Genomic DNA, 21,015 nt, shown 5'->3' with positions numbered 1-21,015 from the left:
TGGAGTAAACAATTAACAAGTCAATAACACAGTAGAAAAAAATGGGCAGTCTGTATACAATGTGTGCAGAAGGCATGAGGAGGTAGGCAAATAATTACAATTTTGCAGATTAACACTGGAGTGATAAATGATCAGATGGTCATGTACAGGTAGAGATATTGGTGTGCAAAAGAGCAGAAAAGTAAATAAATTAAAAACAGTATGGGAATGAGGTAGGTGAAAATGGGTGGGCTATTTACCAATAGACTATGTACAGCTGCAGCGATCGGTTAGCTGCTGGGATAGCAGATGTTTGAAGTTGGTTAGGGAGATAAAAGTCTCCAACTTCAGCGATTTTTGCAGTTCGTTCCAGTCACAGGCAGCAGAGTACTGGAACGAAAGGCGGCCAAATGAGGTGTTGGCTTTAGGGATGATCAGTGAGATACACCTGCTGGAGCGCGTGCTACGGATGGGTGTTGCCATCGTGACCAGTGAACTGAGATAAGGCGGAGCTTTACCTAGCATGGACTTGTAGATGACCTGGAGCCAGTGGGTCTGGCGACGAATATGTAGTGAGGGCCAGCCGACTAGAGCATACAAGTCGCAGTGGTGGGTGGTATAAGGTGCTTTAGTGACAAAACGGATGGCACTGTGATAGACTGCATCCAGTTTGCTGAGTAGAGTGTTGGAAGCCATTTTGTAGATGACATCGCCGAAGTCGAGGATCGGTAGGATAGTCAGTTTTACTAGGGTAAGCTTGGCGGCGTGAGTGAAGGAGGCTTTGTTGCGGAATAGAAAGCCGACTCTTGATTTGATTTTCGATTGGAGATGTTTGATGTGAGTCTGGAAGGAGAGTTTGCAGTCTAGCCAGACACCTAGGTACTTATAGATGTCCACATACTCAAGGTCGGAACCATCCAGGGTGGTGATGCTAGTCGGGCATGCGGGTGCAGTCAGCGATCGGTTGAAAAGCATGCATTTGGTTTTACTCGCGTTTAAGAGCAGTTGGAGGCCACGGAAGGAGTGCTGTATGGCATTGAAGCTCGTTTGGAGGTTAGATAGCACAGTGTCCAATGACAGGCCAAAAGTATATAGAATGGTGTCGTCTGCATAGAGGTGGATCAGGGAATCGCCCGCAGCAAGAGCAACATCATTGATATATACAGAGAAAAGAGTCGGCCAGAGAATTTAACCCTGTGGCACCCCCATAGAGACTGCCAGAGGACCGGACAGCATGCCCTCCGATTTGACACACTGAACTCTGTCTGCAAAGTAATTGGTGAACCAGGCAAGGCAGTCATCCGAAAAACCGAGGCTATTGAGTCTGCCGATAAGAATATGGTGACAGAGTCGAAAGCCTTGGCGAGGTCAATGAAGACGGCTGCACAGTACTGTCTTTTATCGATGACGGTTATGATATCGTTTAGTACCTTGAGCATGGCTGAGGTGCACCCGTGACCGGCTCGGAAACCAGATTGCACAGCGGAGAAGGTACGGTGGGATTCGAGATGGTCAGTGACCTGTTTGTTGACTTGGCTTTCGAAGACCTTAGATAGGCAGGGCAGGATGGATATAGGTCTATAACAGTTTGGGTCCAGGGTGTCTCCCCCTTTGAAGAGGGGGATGACTGCGGCAGCTTTCCAATCCTTGGGGATCTCAGACGATATGAAAGAGAGGTTGAACAGGCTGGTAAATAGGGGTTGCGACAATGGCGGCAGATAGTTTCAGAAATAGAGGGTCCAGATTGTCAAGCCCAGCTGATTTGTACGGGTCCAGGTTTTGCAGCTCTTTCAGAACATCTGCTATCTGGATTTGGGTAAAGGAGAACCTGGAGAGGCTTGGGCGAGGAGCTGCGGGGGGGGCAGAGCTGTTGGCCGAGGTTGGAGTAGCCAGGCGGAAGGCATGGCCAGCCGTTGAGAAGTGCTTATTGAAGTTTTCGATAATCATGAATTTATCGGTGGAGACCGTGTTACCTAGCCTCAGTGCAGTGGGCAGCTGGGAGGAGGTGCTCTTGTTCTCCATGGACTTCACAGTGTCCCAGAACTTTTTGGAGTTGGAGCTACAGGATGCAAACTTCTGCCTGAAGAAGCTGGCCTTAGCTTTCCTGACTGACTGCGTGTATTGGTTCCTGACTTCCCTGAACAGTTGCATATCACGGGGGCTATTCGATGCTACCATGCAGCGGGTAGCGAATCAAACCACACCCACTTGCGCGCGCACCTTATCGCAAAACTATGTGGAGAAATGGGATCAGGGGACATTGTTCTATTTTACATCGAGGCTTGGTGGTTATCGAGGGATGGCGGGAGGGAGGGATGGCGGGAGGGAGGTAGGGAGGGATGGCGGGAGGGAGGGAGGGAGGGAGGGAGGGAGGGGAGGGAGGGGGAGGGAGGGAGGGAGGGAGGGAGGAGGGAGGGAGGGATGGCGGGAGGGAGGGAGGTAGGGAGGGAGGGAGGGAGGGAGGGAGGGAGGGAGGGAGGGAGGGAGGGAGGGAGGGAGGGAGGGAGGGAGGGAGGGAGGGAGGGAGGGAGGGAGGGAGGGAGGGAGGGAGGGAGGGAGGGAGGGAGGGGGGAGGTAGGGAGGGAGGGTGGGAGGGAGGTAGGGGGAGGGTGGGAGGGAGGGAGGTAGGGAGGAGGGGGGGGGGATTTCTGTGTTATGAAAAGAAAATGTGTCTCATTGGACGCAAACATATTGGGGAAATACAAAAAAAAAAACATTATATGAGTGAGTGACCGAATCAGTGGATTCAGAGGAAATAGTTCTTACTGGACTTTCAAAGGAGACCCCTTCCCACCTTCTCACCTTCCCACCTTCTCACCTTCTCACCTTCCCACCTTCTCGGCTGTGCATGTGTCTAAACAGACAACAGCATCAGTAAGTGTCCCACACGAGTGATGACAACTCACCTCAAACACTTGGAAGAGAACTTTGGGAACCGACTTCCTAAACCGTTTGACTGTGATTCTGGCTCAGTTGACAATGCTGGTAAGTGAAATCGAACAGCTGATTGAGCTGTCATGTGACCAAATTAATTCACGGGTCACTACTGAGGTGTTTAGGTTGATGACTCAAAAGGGAAAATACCATGGCACACTGAATATCAATGCCGCATTCAAAATATTTGGGAACTCGTGAAATCTCTTCCTTCCGACTTCAGCGCATTCAAGACAACTGGGAACTGAAACATAAGCGAGCTCCGACTGAGGAAAAAACCCGATTTGAACGGTCATCCACCTCGGAATCTCGAGAAGAATCTTGAGAAGAATCTCGAGAAGACAATCAGAAATACTGTTAGAATGTTTTTCACTTGACTGCCACAGCGCCTAATAAAACAAGTAAACATTGGTTGTTGGGGTCGAGAGATTTTTGTTGGAAATCCAAAATTCAGTCGAGAGTCCAAAAGGGAGAGTTATTCTATTTGACAGAGCAACATTATTAAATAGTAATAACACATTTTTGGCCTTCAACCTTCAACAGGAAGGAACCTTCAACAGGAAGGAACCTTCAACAGGAAGGAATCCTTCAACAGGAAGGAATCTTCGGCAGGAAGGAACCTTCAACAGGAAGGAACCTTCGGCAGGAAGGAACCTTAAACAGGAAGGAACCTTCGGCAGGAAGGAACCTTCAACAGGAAGGAACCTTCTGCAGGAAGGATCCCTCAACAGGAAGGAACCTTCGGCAGGAAGGAACCTTCAACAGGAAGGAACCTTCAACAGGAAGGAACCTTCAACAGGAAGGAACCTTCGGCAGGAAGGAATTTTCAACAGGAAGGAGCTTCAACAGGAAGGATCTTCAACAGGAAGGAACCTTCGGCAGGAAGGAACCTTCAACAGGAAGGAACCTTCAACAGGAAGGAACCTTCGGCAGGAAGGAACCTTCAACAGGAAGGAACCTTCAACAGGAAGGAACCATCGGCAGGAAAGAACCTTCAACAGGAAGGAACCTTCAACAGGAAGGAACCTTCGGCAGGAAGGAACCTTCAACAGGAAGGAACCTTCGGCAGGAAGGAACCTTCAACAGGAAGGAACCTTCGGCAGGAAGGAACCTTCGGCAGGAAGGAACCTTCAGCAGGAAGGAATCTTCAACAGGAAGGAACCTTCGGCAGGAAGGAACCTTCGGCAGGAAGGAACCTTCGGCAGGAAGGATCTTCAACAGGAAGGAACCTTCGGCAGGAAGGAACCTTCGGCAGGAAGGAACCTTCGGCAGGAAGGAACTTTCGGCAGGAAAAACAACTCAGCTGAGAGAGTAGAAGGCTCCCGATTCGATGCTGTTCCCTTTCACGTTGTGGGCACGAAAACGTATACGAATGCCACCGGGGGAAACAGACAGACCACAGACCATAACCTTATGGCAATGATGTCCTTTATCTATTACCCAAGAGGCTGATGAACTCGTGGGATACCATTCTAATGTCTCTGTGTCCTGTATGAAGGAAGTTAGTAGTTTCGCAAGCCAATGCTAACTAGCATTAGCGCTATGACTGGAAGTCTATGGGTATCTGCTGCTAGCATGTTCCTCAATAAAATGGAAGAAGATGGGACTTTAAACAGGTGTCCTTACTCTGTGGTCACTAAAGATCCCACGGGACTTATTGCGAGAATAATGATGAGTACCATTTTATGTGTAATTTATTTAACTAGGCAAGTCAGTTAAGAACAAATTCTTATTTTCAATGACGGCCTAGGAACAGTGGGTTAAGTGCCTGTTCAGGGGCAGAACGACAGATTTGTACCTTGTCAGCTCGGGGGTTTGAACTCGCAGATGTGTATATCAAACTGTATTCCAATTATATAATACTATGTGTAAACGTGCCATGTACGTATAATGTATATAATAAATAAAAATTATGTTTAGGGTCAGAGTTTACCGGCGCTAAGTACCAGCACCTCAAATGTTCCACTGCTTGAGCTTCCTGTTCCTCTTATAGAATATTATCTCTAAAGTATTGTGGAGCTTCTGTTCCTCTTATAGAATATTTTCTCAACAGTATTGTGGAGCTTCCTGTTCCTCTTATAGAATATTATCTCAACAGTATTGTGGAGCTTCCTGTTCCTCTTATAGAATATTATCTCAAAAGTATTGTGGAGCTTCCTGTTCCTCTTATAGAATATTATCTCAACAGTATTGTGGAGCTTCCTGTTCCTCTTATAGAATATTATCTCAACAGTATTGTGGAGCTTCCTGTTCCTCTTATAGAATATTATCTCAACAGTATTGTGGAGCTTCCTGTTCCTCTTATAGAATATTATCTCAACAGTATTGTGGAGGTTCCTCTTATAGAATATTATCTCAACAGTATTGTGGAGCTTCCTGTTCCTCTTATAGAATATTATCTCAACAGTATTGTGGAGCTTCCTGTTCCTCTTATAGAATATTATCTCAAGCTTCCTGTTCCTCTTATAGAATATTATTATTGTGGAGCTTCCTGTTCCTCTTATAGAATATTATCTCAACAGTATTGTGGAGCTTCCTGTTCCTCTTATAGAATATTATCTCAACAGTATTGTGGAGCTTCCTGTTCCTCTTATAGAATATTATCTCAACAGTATTGTGGAGCTCCTGCAGCTAAATATAAACAGTACTGGCACCCACCATGAGTACCGGAAACAATTTCAGTCCAAGTCAAGAACAGGTGAGGGTGGTGAATTTCTCCTTACACTATAAAGAGCTCTGGGTGTCTAGAAAAGTACCATGTAAGGTCCAATCTACTATTATTAAAGGTTTTGCCATCTTCCATAGCTTGAAGACCATGCTTTCGTAGAGAGACGGAAAATGGTATTAAAAAAATACCAAAAAGGTGGACTTAATGGCTATGTTAAATAACATAAATAAATGCTTATAGTAACTAAGGTGACATATAAAGTAACAGGGTTGAAGTTGTTTTTCTTCTTCATCTTATAGCTGCAATATGTCCCTTTTTGGGTGACCTGCCCCTTTAAATAGAAATGTGTGTTATAGATCTGTCAGGAAGTAGATCTCTCATTCTCATTGAAAGCTAGTCTAAGAGGTGGTACATCTGTTCTATGTGCCCTATTTCTATGCTTCTCTTCTGGTTTCATTTATTTTGCTTTACTTTCGGTTTTGTACACCAGCTTATAAACAGCTGAAAATACTATATTTTTGGTTATGAAAAAACATATTCCACTGGGGTTTAGATTGTACAACTATTCTCTACACTGTATTTGCTTGTTTTGTCACAAACTGAAAATTCTAGAATTCTAGCAACCAAGTACAAAAAATGCCTGCATAGTGCTTTTTAAAATCAGCCAATAAATAACTAAATAAAAATCTGTGAAAGTGTAGATTTTTACGAGTGGATTACTTGTGGATATTAAAAATAAAAATCTAAAATCAATTTGTTTGTCTACATGCCAGATATTGGAGCTATTTGGGGTTAAGACAAGTCCCTATGAGGAAAACATGATAAACAAGCTGAGTTGGAATAAGATATCTGATACCCACTTTGCATTTGATTGGTCGAGTCGGCGGGCCTTCTGACTTTGATTGGTTTTTATTGTAGGTCGAGTAGGCGGGCCTTCTGACTTTGTGTGTAACGGGGTGAGTGACTGGTTGTCCGGGAAGTCAGGCGCAAGAGAGCAAAGATGGGTGAGAACAGGAGAACTTTAATATACACCCTGGCCCAAAGGCACAGGAGAGGCAGCACAAAGCACAACCACGGTAACATGAACCAGATTAAACAAAACAACCCTAGGTTATAAACAAACCTAGCATAAGCCAGCCTGTAGTATAACACCCTACACAGGGCGGCGGGGTAGCCTAGTGGTTAGAGCGTTGGACTAGTAGCCAGCCTGTAGTATAACACCCTACACAGGGCGGCAGGGTAGCCTAGTGGTTAGAGCGTTGGACTAGTAGCCAGCCTGTAGTGTAACACCCTACACAAAGAACAGTTCCACACACAGACATCGGGGAAACAGAGGCTAATATACATTTAGTCTGATGAGGGAATGTGAACCAGGTGTGTGCGGGAAAACAAGACAAAACAAATGGAAAATGAAAGGTGGAGCGACGATGGCTAGAAGACCGATGGCGTCGACCGCCGAACGAACAAGGAGAGGGACCAACTTCGGCGGAAGTCGTGACATTGTGACTGTCATGACACTCCCTCATCTGATTGGTATTTTGGTATTTATTAGAATCCCCATTGGCCGCTGCCAAAGCGTCAGCTACTCTTCCTGGGGTCCACATGAAACCTGGCATGATACATAGTACAGAACATTATTAATCGGGGACTGAAATACATAAATTTAAAATGTCACACATAGCCTACATACCTGTGCATAAGCACAATATCTAGGTCTAATACCACAGGGGGCTGTTGAGGGGAGGACGGCTCATAATACTGGCTGGAACAGAGCGAACGTAATGGCGTCAAACACCATGGAAACCATGTGTTTGATGTATTAGATACCATTCCACTAATTTTGCTCCAGTCATTACCACGCGCCAGTCCTCCCTAATTAAGGTGCCACCAACCTCCTGTGTCTAATACAGTACCAGTCAAACGTTTGGACTGGCATTGTACATAGCACAGTGCCAAATACAATACAATAGTTATAAAATGGCTGTGTTTATGAACAGTCCTCTTTGTGCAGTAAGGTGTTCTTTAATTTGGTTTTATTGCTAGCTTGAGTTACCTGGGTTACCAGAGAGTTCCATGTTGTCATGTTACCTGGGTTATCAGAGAGTTCCATGTAGTCATGTTACCTGGGTTACCAGAGAGTTCCATGTAGTCATGTTACCTGGGTTACCAGAGAGTTCCATGTAGTCATGTTACCTGGGTTACCAGAGAGTTCCATGTAGTCATGTTACCTGGGCTACCAGAGAGTTCCATGTAGTCATGTTACCTGGGCTACCAGAGAGTTCCATGTAGTCATGTTACCTGGGCTACCAGAGAGTTCCATGTAGTCATGTTACCTGGGTTCCCAGAGAGTTCCATGTAGTCATGGCTCTATTTAATACTGTGTGTTTCCCAGCCTCTGCTCTGGACCTGGGGACTGTGAAGAGAACCTCTGGTTGCATGTCTTGTGCTGTACTGGTGAGTGCCCAAACTGTGTGCCAAACGCTTAAATAGACAGTCCGGTACCTTCAACACACCAATACCTTGCACAAAGAGCTACCCCGCACTTTGACTTAGTACATGTACCCCCTGTATATAGTCTCCACATTGACTCTGTACCAGTACCCCCTGTATATAGTCTCCACATTAACTCTGTACTGGTACCCCCTGTATATAGCCTCCACATTGACTCTGTACCGGTACCCCCTGTATATAGTCTCCACATTGACTCTGTACCGTAACACCCTGTATATAGCCTCCACATTGACTCTGTACCGGTACCCCCTGTATATAGTCTCCACATTGACTCTGTACCGTAATACCCTGTATATAGCCTCCACATTGACTCTGTACTGGTACACCCTGTATATAGCCTCCACATTGACTCTGTACCGTAATACCCTGTATATAGCCTCCACATTGACTCTGTACCGTAATACCCTGTATATAGCCTCCACATTGACTCTGTACCGTAATACCCTGTATATAGCCAGCATTTCACATATTCAGCATTTCACTGTAAGGTCTACTACACCTGTTGTATTCAGCATTTCACTGTAAGGTCTACTACACCTATTCATTTCACTGTTGTATTCAGCATTTCAGCATTTCACTGTCAGCATTTCAGGTCTACTACACCTGTTGTATTCAGCATTTCACTGTGAGGTCTACTACACCTGTTGTATTCAGCATTTCACTGTAAGGTCTACTACACCTGTTGTATTCAGCATTTCACTGTGAGGTCTACTACATCTGTTGTATTCAGCATTTCACTGTAAGGTCTACTACACCTGTTGTATTCAGCATTTCACTGTGAGGTCTACTACACCTGTTGTATTCAGCATTTCACTGTAAGGTCTACTACACCTGTTGTATTCAGCATTTCACTGTAAGGTCTACTACACCTGTTGTATTCAGCATTTCACTGTGAGGTCTACTACACCTGTTGTATTCAGCATTTCACTGTAAGGTCTACTACACCTGTTGTATTCAGCATTTCACTGTAAGGTCTACTACACCTGTTGTATTCAGCATTTCACTGTAAGGTCTACTACACCTGTTGTATTCAGCATTTCACTGTAAGGTCTACTACACCTGTTGTATTCAGCATTTCACTGTAAGGTCTACTACACCTGTTGTATTCAGCATTTCAGGGTAGTGGGTTCGATTCCCGGGACCACCCATACGTAGAATGTATGCACACATGACTGTAAGTCGCTTTGGATAAAAGCGTCTGCTAAATGGCATATATTATTATATTATTTCACTGTGAGGTCTACTATACCTGTTGTATTCAGAATTTCACGGTAAGTTCTACCTACACCTGTTGTATTCGGCGCATGTAACTAATACAATGTGATTGGATCAATGACATCAGCAGCTGCACTTTGATTGGTCGAGTAGGCGGGTCTTCTGACTTTGTGGCTGTGGTAACTAGTGACGACCAGGGTAGAGCGTGGGAAACCGAGAGAAAAGCACAGAGAGAGTGAGGAGAGGACCGAGAACAAATAAGCGCCAGTGAGAGAGAACAACAAGTGAAAGTGACCATGTCCACCACTATGGCCGTCCCGGCGACCCCTCCTGTCCTCTCACCCGGCTCAGGAGCACCTTCTTCCTTGGGAATATTCCGCTCAGACCCGATCTACACCGCCACAACCACCAGCCCTCATCCAGACTCCCCCTCCCCGCGGCTCACCACCACCGGACTCAACCCCTTCCTAACCGGGTCAGGAGTCCCATCCGGTGCCTTGGGATTCGCCAACACACCGGTTTTTCGAGATCGAGGAATTTCCACCACTACAACTACAACCACAACCAGTGAGTGCAGAATGGTGGATGTACACGGAGTAAAAGTCGCCTCTTTCAGCGTCGGAGGACAGGACGACTTGATTTGTCTACCCCAAGTTTTTGACCTCTTTCTAAAACATCTCGTCGGCGGGCTTCATACCGTTTACACCAAGCTGAAACGCCTGGATATTTGTCCGGTTGTGTGTACTGTGTCGCAGGTCCGGGTCCTGAGGGGTCTCGGTGCGATCCAACCGGGAGTCAACCGCTGCAAGCTCATCTCCAGGCGAGACTTCGAGGCGCTCTACACTGATTGCACCATTGCGAGGTAGGCTATGTTGAACTAAGTTTTATATTGTATGTTTACATTTCTTTCTACGTTTGTATCTTCGATTATCGTTGTAAACTATTAGTAAATGGCAATGCGACCATGTGGTCAATATTAGTGGTGTAAATGACTAACGTTGATTAAGTCATTTTTTTGGGGGGTATCTGTACTTTACTATTTATATTTTTGACAACTTTAACTTCACTACATTACTAAATAAAATATTGTATTTTTAACTCCATACATTTTCACAAACACCCAAAAATACTTACATTTGGAATGCTTATCAGGACAGGAAAATAGTCAAATTCGCGCACTTATCAAGAGTGTGCCCCAGGCTATCCTTAAATAACAATAATTTAACATTTTGCAATCTGGTTTGCTTAATATTAGGAATTTGAAATGATTTATACTTTTACTTTTGATACTTAAGTATATTTGAGCAATTACATGTACTTATGTACATTTCAAACCAAATACTTTTAGACTTTTACTCAAGTAGGTTTTTACTGGGTGACTTTTACTTGAGTCATTTTCAATAAGGTATCTTTACTTTTACGCAAGTATGACAATTGAGTACTTTTTCCACCACTGGTCAATATAAACAGGATATGCCAGCATTAGGTGACTATATTCCACTCCATGGAGAATTCCGTTTCTCATGAACTGTGGAACAGAGACCAGGTTCAACTACATTGATTTGCATAAGGTCACTACTTAAACTTTTTTTTTTTTTAATTATGAAACGCTTAACTTGTGCCTGTGTTTGTCCTCTGTAGTTTGGTGTCTTTCTATATTTGCTTAAATCTATACCCTTTCCAATAAACAGTAATTCGAATACACCCACCGACTGTTTCCTTGTTGAGTTCGATGCCCATTTGCAGGAAAAAGCTGTTTCATGGTGTTTGACCAAGACAAAATTCAACAAAACACACACACAGAAAACTGAGCATTCAATGTTGACACAAGTGGTTATATAAACAAACTGAAACATAGTACTTTATCTTTAGCCTGAACTTGATTTTTTATCCTAAATTAAAGGACTTAACTTTTTGAGGAGACCTGACCAAATCCCCATAGAAATGTGTGTTATAGATCTGTCATTCACATTGAAAGCCAGTCTAAGAAGCCGTAGATCTGTTCTATGTGTTATAGATCTGTCATTCTCATTGAAAACCAGTCTAAGAAGCCGTAGATCTGTTCTATGTGTTATAGATCTGTCATTCTCATTGAAAGCCAGTCTAAGAAGCCGTAGATCTGTTCTATGTGTTATAGATCTGTCATTCTCATTGAAAGCCAGTCTAAGAAGCCGTAGATCTGTTCTATGTGGTATAGATCTGTCATTCTCATTGAAAGCCAGTCTAAGAAGCCGTAGATCTGTTCTATGTGTTATAGATCTGTCATTCTCATTGAAAACCAGTCTAAGAAGCCTTAGATCTGTTCTATGTGTTATAGATCTGTCATTCTCATTGAAAGCCAGTCTAAGAAGCCGTAGATCTGTTCTATGTGTTATAGATCTGTCATTCTCATTGAAAGCCAGTCTAAGAAGCCGTAGATCTGTTCTATGTGTTATAGATCTGTCATTCTCATTGAAAGCCAGTCTAAGAAGCCGTAGATCTGTTCTATGTGTTATAGATCTGTCATTCTCATTGAAAGCCAGTCTAAGACGCCGTAGATCTGTTCTATGTGTTATAGATCTGTCATTCTCATTAAAAGCCAGTCTAAGAAGCCGTAGATCTGTTCTATGTGTTATAGATCTGTCATTCTCATTGAAAGCCAGTCTAAGAAGCCGTAGATCTGTTCTATGTGTTATAGATCTGTCATTCTCATTGAAAGCCAGTCTAAGAAGCCGTAGATCTGTTCTATGTGTTATAGATCTGTCATTCTCATTGAAAGACAGTCTAAGAAGCCGTAGATCTGTTCTATGTGTTATAGATCTGTCATTCTCATTGAAAACCAGTCTAAGAAGCCATAGATCTGTTCTATGTGTTATAGATCTGTCATTCTCATTGAAAGCCAGTCTAAGAAGCCGTAGATCTGTTCTATGTGTTATAAATTAGATCTGTCATTCTCATTGAAAGCCAGTCTAAGAAGCCGTAGATCTGTTCTATGTGTTATAGATCTGTCATTCTCATTGAAAGCCAGTCTAAGAAGCCGTAGATCTGTTCTATGTGTTATAGATCTGTCATTCTCATTGAAAGCCAGTCTAAGAAGCCGTGGATCTGTTCTATGTGTTATAGATCTGTCATTCTCATTGAACGCCAGTCTAAGAAGCCGTAGATCTGTTCTATGTGTTATAGATCTGTCATTCTCATTGAAAGCCAGTCTAAGAAGCCGTAGATCTGTTCTATGTGTTATAGATCTGTCATTCTCATTGAAAGCCAGTCTAAGAAGCCGTAGATCTGTTCTATGTGTTATAGATCTGTCATTCTCATTGAAAGCCAGTCTAAGAAGCCGTAGATCTGTTCTATGTGTTATAGATCTGTCATTCTCATTGAAAGCCAGTCTAAGAAGCCGTAGATCTGTTCTATGTGTTATAGATCTGTCATTCTCATTGAAAACCAGTCTAAGAAGCCGTAGATCTGTTCTATGTGTTATAGATCTGTCATTCTCATTGAAAGCCAGTCTAAGAAGCCGTAGATCTGTTCTATGTGTTATAGATCTGTCATTCTCATTGAAAGCCAGTCTAAGAAGCCGTAGATCTGTTCTATGTGTTATAGATCTGTCATTCTCATTGAAAACCAGTCTAAGAAGCCGTAGATCTGTTCTATGTGTTATAGATCTGTCATTCTCATTGAAAGCCAGTCTAAGAAGCCGTGGATCTGTTCTATGTGTTATAGATCTGTCATTCTCATTGAAAGCCAGTCTAAGAAGCCGTAGATCTGTTCTATGTGTTATAGATCTGTCATTCTCATTGAAAACCAGTCTAAGAAGCCGTAGATCTGTTCTATGTGTTATAGATCTGTCATTCTCATTGAAAGCCAGTCTAAGAAGCCGTAGATCTGTTCTATGTGTTATAGATCTGTCATTCTCATTGAAAACCAGTCTAAGAAGCTGTAGATCTGTTCTATGTGTTATAGATCTGTCATTCTCATTGAAAGCCAGTCTAAGAAGCCGTAGATCTGTTCTATGTGTTATAGATCTGTCATTCTCATTGAAAACCAGTCTAAGAAGCCGTAGATCTGTTCTATGTGTTATAGATCTGTCATTCTCATTGAAAACCAGTCTAAGAAGCCGTAGATCTGTTCTATGTGTTATAGATCTGTCATTCTCATTGAAAGCCAGTCTAAGAAGCCGTAGATCTGTTCTATGTGTTATAGATCTGTCATTCTCATTGAAAGCCAGTCTAAGAAGCCGTAGATCTGTTCTATGTGTTATAGATCTGTCATTCTCATTGAAAGCCAGTCTAAGAAGCCGTAGATCTGTTCTATGTGTTATAAATTAGATCTGTCATTCTCATTGAAAACCAGTCTAAGAAGCCGTAGATCTGTTCTATGTGTTATAGATCTGTCATTCTCATTGAAAGCCAGTCTAAGAAGCCGTAGATCTGTTCTATGTGTTATAGATCTGTCATTCTCATTGAAAGCCAGTCTAAGAAGCCGTAGATCTGTTCTATGTGTTATAGATCTGTCATTCTCATTGAAAGCCAGTCTAAGAAGCCGTAGATCTGTTCTATGTGTTATAGATCTGTCATTCTCATTGAAAGCCAGTCTAAGAAGCCGTGGATCTGTTCTATGTGTTATAGATCTGTCATTCTCATTGAAAGCCAGTCTAAGAAGCCGTAGATCTGTTCTATGTGTTATAGATCTGTCATTCTCATTGAAAGCCAGTCTAAGAAGCCGTAGATCTGTTCTATGTGTTATAGATCTGTCATTCTCATTGAAAGCCAGTCTAAGAAGCCGTAGATCTGTTCTATGTGTTATAGATCTGTCATTCTCATTGAAAGCCAGTCTAAGAAGCCGTAGATCTGTTCTATGTGTTATAGATCTGTCATTCTCATTGAAAGCCAGTCTAAGAAGCCGTAGATCTGTTCTATGTGTTATAGATCTGTCATTCTCATTGAAAGCCAGTCTAAGAAGCCGTAGATCTGTTCTATGTGTTATAGATCTGTCATTCTCATTGAAAGCCAGTCTAAGAAGCCGTAGATCTGTTCTATGTGTTATAGATCTGTCATTCTCATTGAAAGCCAGTCTAAGAAGCCGTAGATCTGTTCTATGTGTTATAGATCTGTCATTCTCATTGAAAGCCAGTCTAAGAAGCCGTAGATCTGTTCTATGTGTTATAGATCTGTCATTCTCATTGAAAGCCAGTCTAAGAAGCCGTAGATCTGTTCTATGTGTTATAGATCTGTCATTCTCATTGAAAGCCAGTCTAAGAAGCCGTAGATCTGTTCTATGTGTTATAGATCTGTCATTCTCATTGAAAACCAGTCTAAGAAGCCGTAGATCTGTTCTATGTGTTATAGATCTGTCATTCTCATTGAAAACCAGTCTAAGAAGCCGTAGATCTGTTCTATGTGTTATAGATCTGTCATTCTCATTGAAAGCCAGTCTAAGAAGCCGTAGATCTGTTCTATGTGTTATAGATCTGTCATTCTCATTGAAAACCAGTCTAAGAAGCCGTAGATCTGTTCTATGTGTTATAGATCTGTCATTCTCATTGAAAACCAGTCTAAGAAGCCGTAGATCTGTTCTATGTGTTATAGATCTGTCATTCTCATTGAAAACCAGTCTAAGAAGCCTTAGATCTGTTCTATGTGTTATAGATCTGTCATTCTCATTGAAAACCAGTCTAAGAAGCCGTAGATCTGTTCTATGTGTTATAGATCTGTCATTCTCATTGAAAGCCAGTCTAAGAAGCCGTAGATCTGTTCTATGTGTTATAGATCTGTCATTCTCATTGAAAGCCAGTCTAAGAAGCCGTAGATCTGTTCTATGTGTTATAGATCTGTCATTCTCATTGAAAGCCAGTCTAAGACGCCGTAGATCTGTTCTATGTGTTATAGATCTGTCATTCTCATTGAAAACCAGTCTAAGAAGCCGTAGATCTGTTCTATGTGTTATAGATCTGTCATTCTCATTGAAAGCCAGTCTAAGACGCCGTAGATCTGTTCTATGTGTTATAGATCTGTCATTCTCATTGAAAGCCAGTCTAAGAAGCCGTAGATCTGTTCTATGTGTTATAGATCTGTCATTCTCATTGAAAACCAGTCTAAGAAGCCGTAGATCTGTTCTATGTGTTATAGATCTGTCATTCTCATTGAAAACCAGTCTAAGAAGCCGTAGATCTGTTCTATGTGTTATAGATCTGTCATTCTCATTGAACGCCAGTCTAAGAAGCCGTAGATCTGTTCTACGTGTACTATTTCTATGCTTGACATTTTTTAAAGTTTTGTTTCGGTTTTGTACACCAGCTTCAAACAGCTGAAAATACTATATTTATGGTTAGGGAAAATATATTTCACAGCGGTTTAGATGGTTCAATGATTCTTTACACTAGAATTGCTTGTTTTTTTTGTCACATAAACTGGAATTGGAATTAGAATGTTAGAATGTTAGCAACCAGGAAATGACGGAGATATTTATGCACAGTGCCTCTTTAAACTGCCACATGCTAATTAGGTCCATCTTGAACGTGATGTTTGCACACATAAACGTTTATTTGGGCCTGTTAAGTTTATCTCATGACAGTCATAATTCTCTCCACTTGTTTTTACCAAACACCATACACACACACACACACACACACACACACACACACACACACACACACACACACACACACACACACACACACACACACACACACACACACACACACACACACACACACACACACCATACACACACGCATACACCATACACACACGCATACACCATACACACACACACATACACACACACACACACACACACACACCATACACACCATACACACACACACACACCATACACACACACACACACACACACACACACACACACACCATACACACACACACACACCATACACACACACACACACACACCATACACACCATACACACACACACACACCATACACACACACACACACCATACACACACGCACACACCATACACACACACACACACCATACACACACGCATACACACACCATACACACCATACACATACACACACCATACACACCATACACACACACACACACACCATACACACACGCATACACACACCATACACACCATACACACACACACACACCATACACACACGCATACACACACCATACACACCATACACACACACACACACACCATACACACACGCATACACACACCATACACACACACACACACACACACACACACACACACACACACACACACACACACACACACACACACACACACACACACACACACACACACACACCATACACACACACGCACGCACGCACCATACACGCACGCTCGTACCATACACACACACACACACCATACACACACACACACACACACACACCATACACACACACACACACCACACACGCACCATACACGCACGCACACACCATACACACACACCATACACACACATACACACACACACACGCACGCACCATACACACACACACGCGCACACACACACACACACACACACACACACACACACACACACACACACACACACACACACACACACACACACACACACACACACACACACACACACACACACACACACACACACACACACACACACACACACACACACACACCATACACACACACACACACACACACACACACCATACACACACAGACACACACACACACACACCATACACACACACACACACAGACAGGCAGACGGAGAGAAACGGATTTGTCAGTTCTAGTTAATAATTTGATCGGACAAGTAAAAGCACAGTCGAGGTCCACTGTGCTGCAGCGTGTGGATTCCACAGGCCACCGTTTTGTAATGCCTGTCTCTTCTCTTCTCTCATATCTCCTAATGTTCTCTTTCTGCTTGTGAAGAAAGCCCTAGATTGATTCCTTGGTTCGCATCATATTATTGTTGTTGAATTTTCCAATGTAAATTTTTTTTTTTAGGGATTCACACTATATCAGTGAACGTATCGGAATCGGCCCGATACCGATGTTGGCATTTTTAGCTAATATCGCCTGATGTCTAGTTTCTAAATCGAAACCTATTTTAAAGCCAAGATAATTGAATTCACTGCCCTTGACAATCAACCGTTGTCTGTCGTGGGTGATGTTGGCTTTCGCCGACTGGTCGCGGACCGGTACACACTGACGTTACCAAGTGAGCTATTTTTCAGTTGTTGCCCTACCGGAGTTACACAGTAGTAGCGTCACTGCTACTAGCTTCACCACATACCTACTATGAAACGCCGTTTGGGTCTTTGCGTGTCAAAAAAGATATGATGTTTACAATCGTTAATTGGTTACAATTGGTAATAAAGCATCATTTGTCAACCCCAGAAGTTGTAATTTGCAACTTCTGGGGTCGCTAGGTTTAGCTTGGTACCTAGATAGCACCAATACAACCAATTATCAATAATTTTCATTATTATTAGCAATGATTTAGGAATCCTTGTAAGTATTAGCTCGGTTGCCACTCGTTGTTCGCCTATTGAAATTGAACTTCAGTTCATGAAAATAAATAGCTAGTCAGCTACTTAACCCTGTTGCCCAAAGCTAATGTTATAAGGAGCCAGCTACTTAACCCTGTTGCCCAAAGCTAATGTTATAAGGAGCCAGCTACTTAACCCTGTTGCCCAAAGCTAACATTATAAGGAGCCAGCTACTTAACCCTGTTGCCCAAAGCTAATGTTATAAGGAGCCAGCTACTTAACCCTGTTGCCCAAAGCTAACATTATAAGGAGCCAGCTACTTAACCCTGTTGCCCAAAGCTAACATTATAAGGAGCCAGCTACTTAACCCTGTTGCCCAAAGCTAACATTATAAGGAGCCAGCTAGCTTCATCTGGCTAGTGAGGACCGGGTCATGTGTTGTGAAGCTAGCCACAATAAGGATTAGGCACAATAGTGGAATTTGTAGTTTGCCTTCAAAATGAAAGTTTGTCATTGACAGTGATGCAAATGAATACAAATAGTAGAATTATGCCATACTTTTATTTTGAAGGCTAACCGCAGAGTCCACTATTGTGGCTAATCCTTATTGTGGCTAGCTTCACATAGATGGGTTCGACCACCATGAATCAAATAAGAACTGCCTTATAAATGAGGGTTATTTTAGATGATGACACCTATCTATATAGTCACCTAGCTATATAGTCACCTAGCTATATAGTCACCTAGCTATATAGTCACCTAGCTATATAGTTAGCTAGCTATATAGTCACCTAGCTATATAGTTAGCTAGCTATATAGTCACCTAGCTATATAGTTAGCTAGCTATATAGTCACCTAGCTATATAGTCACCTAGCTATATAGTTAGCTAGCTATATAGTCACCTAGCTATATAGTCAGCTAGGTGTATAGTCACCTAGCTATATAGTCACCTAGCTATATAGTTAGCTAGCTATATAGTCACCTAGCTATATAGTTAGCTAGCTATATAGTCACCTAGCTATATAGTCACCTAGCTATATAGTCACCTAGCTATATAGTTAGCTAGCTATATAGTCACCTAGCTATATAGTCACCTAGCTATATAGTTAGCTAGCTATATAGTCACCTAGCTATATAGTCAGCTAGCTGTATAGTCACCTAGCTATATAGTCACCTAGCTATATAGTCACCTAGCTATATAGTTAGCTAGCTATATAGTCACCTAGCTATATAGTCACCTAGCTATATAGTTAGCTAGCTATATAGTCACCTAGCTATATAGTCAGCTAGCTGTATAGTCACCTAGCTATATAGTCACCTAGCTATATAGTTAGCTAGCTATATAGTCAGCTAGCTGTATTGTCACCTAGCTATGTAGTTAGCTAGCTGTATAGTTAGCTAGCTATATAGTCACCTAGCTATATAGTCACCTAGCTATATAGTTAGCTAGCTATATAGTTAGCTAGCTATATAGTCACCTAGCTATATAGTCACCTAGCTATATAGTCAGCTAGCTGTATTGTCACCTAGCTATATAGTTAGCTAGCTATATAGTCACCTAGCTATATAGTCACCTAGCTATATAGTCACCTAGCTATATAGTTAGCTAGCTATATAGTCACCTAGCTATATAGTCACCTAGCTAATGGTCCAGGTTACATAGTGACTGACTACTGTAATGGTCCAGGTTACAAAGTGACTCAGTGACTCACTACTGTAATGGTCCAGGTTACAAAGTGACTCAGTGACTCACTACTGTAATGGTCCAGGTTACACAGTGACTCACTACTGTAACGGTCCAGGTTACATAATGACTCACTACTGTAACGGTCCAGGTTACAAAGTGACTTAGTGACTTACTACTGTAATGGTCCAGGTTACAAAGTGACTCAGTGACTCACTACTGTAATGGTCCAGGTTACAAAGTGACTCAGTGACTCACTACTGTAATGGTCCAGGTTACAAAGTGACTCAGTGACTCACTACTGTAATGGTCCAGGTTACAAAGTGACTCAGTGACTCACTACTGTAATGGTCCAGGTTACAAAGTGACTCAGTGACTCACTACTGTAATGGTCCAGGTTACAAAGTGGCTCAGTGACTCACTACTGTAATGGTCCAGGTTACATAGTGACTCAGTGACTCACTACTGTAATGGTCCAGGTTACAAAGTGACTCACTACTGTAATGGTCCAGGTTACATAGTGACTCACTACTGTAATGGTCCAGGTTACATAGTGACTCACTACTGTAATGGTCCAGGTTACATAGTGACTGACTACTGTAACGGTCCAGGTTACATAGTGACTCAGTGACTCACTACTGTAATGGTCCAGGTTACATAGTGACTCACTACTGTAATCGTCTAGGTTACATAGTGACTCACTACTGTAATGGTCTAGGTTACATAGTGACTCACTACTGTAATGGTCCAGGTTACATAGTGACTCACTACTGTAATGGTCCAGGTTACATAGTGACTCACTACTGTAATGGTCCAGGTTACATAGTGAGTCAGTGATTCACTACTGTAATGGTCCAGGTTACATAGTGACTGACTACTGTAACGGTCCAGGTTACATAGTGACTCACTACTGTAATGGTCCAGGTTGCATAGTGAGTCAGTGACTCACTACTGTAATGGTCCAGGTTACATAGTGACTGACTACTGTAACGGTCCAGGTTACATAGTGACTCACTACTGTAGTGGTCCAGGTTACATAGTGACTCAGTGACTCACTGCTGTAATGGTCCAGGTTACATAGTGACTCAGTGACTCACTACTGTAACGGTCCAGGTTACATAGTGACTCAGTGACTCACTACTGTAATGGTCCAGGTTACAAAGTGACTCAGTGACTCACTACTGTAACGGTCCAGGTTACATAGTGACTCAGTGACTCACTACTGTAATGGTCCAGGTTACATAGTGACTCACTACTGAAACGGTCCAGGTTACATAGTGACTCAGTGTCTCACTACTGTACTGGTCCAGGTTACAAAGTGACTCAGTGACTCACTACTGTAACGGTCCAGGTTACATAGTGACTCAGTGACTGACTACTGTACTGGTCCAGGTTACATAGTGACTGACTACTGTACTGGTCCAGGTTACATAGTGACTGACTACTGTACTGGTCCAGGTTACATAGTGACTGACTACTGTACTGGTCCAGGTTACATAGTGACTGACTACTGTACTGGTCCAGGTTACATAGTGACTGACTACTGTACTAGTCCAGGTTACATAGTGACTGACTACTGTAC

At 42.6% G+C, this 21,015-nt stretch overlaps 2 protein-coding genes across 7 annotated transcripts in view; one reads left to right on the top strand and one right to left on the bottom strand.

The window, feature by feature from the left end:
- The window catches only part of LOC123996747 (neuromedin-U receptor 1-like), a 708,675-nt gene that overhangs the window by 552,615 nt on the left and 135,045 nt on the right, over positions 1 to 21,015 (bottom strand). The window lies entirely within an intron of this gene.
- The window catches only part of LOC123996726 (dachshund homolog 2-like), a 93,629-nt gene continuing 82,133 nt past the window's right edge, over positions 9,520 to 21,015 (top strand). For all 6 annotated transcript variants that reach the window (XR_006832034.1, XR_006832032.1, XR_006832031.1 and 3 more), the window contains exon 1: positions 9,520 to 10,169. Coding sequence is in view for 2 of the 6 variants with exons in the window: in XM_046300387.1 (XP_046156343.1) it covers positions 9,604 to 10,169 (566 nt within the window). In the remaining 4 variants the exon portion in view is untranslated. The remainder of the gene's footprint in view (positions 10,170 to 21,015) is intronic.

The sequence above is a fragment of the Oncorhynchus gorbuscha genome, linkage group LG02, assembly GCF_021184085.1.
Source record: "Oncorhynchus gorbuscha isolate QuinsamMale2020 ecotype Even-year linkage group LG02, OgorEven_v1.0, whole genome shotgun sequence".
NCBI classification, from domain to species: Eukaryota; Metazoa; Chordata; class Actinopteri; order Salmoniformes; family Salmonidae; genus Oncorhynchus; species Oncorhynchus gorbuscha.
The sequence above is the reverse complement of the archived record's forward strand: the minus strand, read 5'-3'. Positions and strand labels throughout refer to the sequence as shown.